Source organism: Limulus polyphemus, unplaced genomic scaffold, assembly GCF_000517525.1.
Source record: "Limulus polyphemus unplaced genomic scaffold, Limulus_polyphemus-2.1.2 Scaffold6404, whole genome shotgun sequence".
NCBI lineage: Eukaryota > Metazoa > Arthropoda > Merostomata > Xiphosura > Limulidae > Limulus > Limulus polyphemus.
The window spans coordinates 28589-32098 of NW_013672014.1; the positions used below are offsets into that span (position 1 = coordinate 28589).

At 33.5% G+C, this 3510-nt stretch overlaps 1 protein-coding gene across 1 annotated transcript in view; it reads left to right on the top strand.

The window, feature by feature from the left end:
• Positions 1 to 3510, top strand: part of LOC111089481 — an 8692-nt gene that overhangs the window by 1080 nt on the left and 4102 nt on the right. Inside the window, exon 2 of the mRNA XM_022402086.1 lies at positions 1328 to 1421. Within this exon, the coding sequence (XP_022257794.1) occupies positions 1328 to 1421 (94 nt within the window). The remainder of the gene's footprint in view (positions 1 to 1327; positions 1422 to 3510) is intronic.

The window sequence follows — 3510 nt, forward strand, 5'->3', positions numbered from 1 at the left end:
CCAGGTGTATAGTTTTATTTACACCCTAAGATCATAATTCGGACAAGTCTGTGTCATTAGTCACTGTATTTACTGAGTAACAGTGAAAGCTTTATCCCAAATTTTAACCATTCTTTTAAACATATTGTAGTAAACGATCGAAAATGTTAATATATATATATATTCGATGACGAGGAACCCACTTTGAGACTAATAATGGCTTGAGACGGCTTGAATGGGTAATGAAGAAAAACTTTAATATAAGTTTAACATAACAGCAAATGTACAACGTTTCGACAAGGTTTTGTCATGATGATTAAAGTTTTTCTTCATTACCCATTCAAGCCTTCTCCAGCCATTATATATATATATAAAAGCTTGACCTTTTAATATATAATTAGATTTTTAACATCATTCATGATAAATTTTTTCGGCATATTTATCTTTGCAAGTTTTTGGATTACATTTTAAGTTATTTTTACCTCACTTATTATTATGCTAAGTTCTTATATTCTAATTGCATATATATATATATTATAACTACTATTTTTTATATGTATATAACACACGTATCTTCCACCATTTTTATTCGCCGAATGCTTAGTTATCATTACAAGTATCATCCTGATCTATGTGCTACACTCGTAAGACCTGCTACTGATCTATGTGCTACACTCATAAGACCTGCTACCGGTCTATGTGCTACACTCATAAAAAATTATACTGATCTATGTGCTACACTCATAAGACCTGCTACCGGTCTATGTGCTACACTCATAAGACCTGCTACCGGTCTATGTGCTACACTCATAAAAAATTATACTGATCTATGTGCTACATTCATAAGACCTGCTACTGATCTATGTGCTACACTTATAAGACCTGCTACTCATCTATGTGCTACACTCATAAGAAATTATACTGATCTATGTGCTACACTCACAAGACTTGCTACTGATCTATGTGTAACACTCATATGATATGATACTGATCTATGTGCTACACGTATAAGACCTGCTACTGATCTATGTGCTACACTCATAATAACTGCTACTGATCTATGTGTTACACTCATAAGATATGATACTGATCTATGTGCTACACTCATAAGATATGATACTGATCTATGTGCTACACTCATAAGACCTGCTACTGATCTATGTGCTACACTCATAAGACCTGCTACTGATCTATGTGCTACACTCATAATAACTGCTACTCCTTAAGCTTGTAGTTCTCAGTTAGTTGTATCGTAACACATGATAAGTGTTCCACGTGGTTTTAAAAATTAACAGCTTTCATATTCCAAAACCAACATTCCTCAAGCTTTTCTTTTTTCCATGTTTAGAATGTATTCTACACGTACCCTAACAACTCGTATAAAAACGAAGAATTAGAAAACTGGTTTTCTCTTATGAGCACTAATCAGATCGAAATTACAGGTAAGAATATAAACATTTCACGTCTGGTTTCATTCAGTCGATATATTTTATTTCTGTTTCAGATTAAAACAAGTTTCTCAGAAATTAACAGGTCGTTTTTATTCGGTACCAGTAGTTTGCATGACAGGTATTATTTTCTAACTATTATCATCCTAGTTGAATATATGATTGTGTGCTTTGTTACATTACTATCTATCTCTTATTTCTAATATATGATTGTGCGCTTTGTTACATTACTGTCTATCTCTTATTTTTAATATATGATTGTATGCTTTGTTACATTACTGTCTATCTCTTATTTTTAATATATGATTGTGTGCTTTGTTCCATTACTATCTATCTCTTATTTTTAATATATGATTGTGTGCTTTGTTACATTACTATCTATCTCTTATTTTTAATATATGATTGTGCGCTTTGTTACATTACTATCTATCTCTTATTTTTCGTTCCTAGAAACATATTTTACGTTCAGTGGATGAACAGAAAGGTCAAATGTTTTAGGGTGCCGTCATTTACCCTGATATATTTTACTTGTGAAAAACAAAAATAACTTTAGTGACACCGAGCTGTTTTGTATTCATAAATAAATAAACAACAAACACACACAATAATACAAAACTCTGTAACTCGAGCGCTTTCGAAAGATGGACTTTTCTTCATCAGGGACAAAATGAGAACGACGAAGTAAAGTGAAGTGTGAGAAAAGATGGAGTGACGTCATAGTACACCGCCAAGTCAACCCAAAAGTGTTTTGATTAGATTTCAAGGCATTGTTGCAGGTGTGACTTACTTTCGTTATGTAACACGACAGGAAACGAGAATATTAGATAAAAAATAGTTTTATTTGTTTCTTGTTAAGCTGAAACCTACATAATGGTCTATCTGTGCTTTGCACACCGCAGGTATAGAAACTCGATTTTTAAAGCCCCACCCTTCCCTCTGAGTCACAGGAGGCGTGTATTCAGAAACAAAAATATTTTCATGATTACATTTATTGTCTCATACTAATAGCGTTGGTCTTTGTACAAAACTAAGTTTTTTCACGACAAATATATAAAGTGACTTCCTTAACATTCACAAATGCACAGTTATACGACCAGTTTCTGCCTTATGTCTACATCAAATAACAATTAAGTCACTTCACTTGATTGTAGGCCTAAAACCGATGTCTACATCAATTAACAATTAAGTCACTTCACTTGATTATAGGCCTAAAACCGATGTCTACATCAATTAACAATTAAGTCACCTCACTTGATTGTAGGCCTAAAACCGATGTCTACATCAATTAACAATTAAGTCACCTCACTTGATTGTAGGCCTAAAACCAATGTCTACATCTATTAACAAATAAGTCACTTCACTTGATTGTAGGCCTAAAACCGATGTCTACATAAGTTAACAATATAAATTACTTCACCTGATCACATACATACATTATCTCAGAAAGTGTAAAAGAAAGCAAGTAAGTATATTGTTGCGTAAGCGAAGTCACATGACTAGTGTGACGCCACGTTTCTAGAACTATCCTGTACCTTGGCGAATGCTCTAGCGTTTACTAGATATAGGGTATTCTGGTATATAAAAGAGGGTGACAACGTGACGGGAATGTAATGTGTGTTTAGATAGTGAGTAATTGAACTGCAGTCAGAAAATTTTCAACAATCGCGCTAAAACAAACGCTATATCAACGAACGTCAACAATAAAAGTGTATCGTAAAGTTATATTCAGAAAGAATAAACCAGTTTTATTAAGTAAGGACTTGTGTCGCTAAAGTTTCGTCGGAACGAAGTTACGGAAAATTAATTAACAAACGGAGACGTAACAAATTGGTGTCAGAGAGTGGAACAGAAAAAAAAATGGAAACGAGAAGTGGCAAATCAAACTACAGCATAGCAGACTTAATGGCAGCAATACAAGAACAGCAAAAGAAACAAGAAGAACGAGAAAATAAACAAGAAGAGAGACAACAGCAGTTGCAAGAAAACATGCAACAGTGGCAGCTTGAACAACAAAATAAACAAGAAGAGAAATTACAGCAGTTGTTGGAGGAAAAAGAAAAGAAACAAGAAGAAAGACAACAGC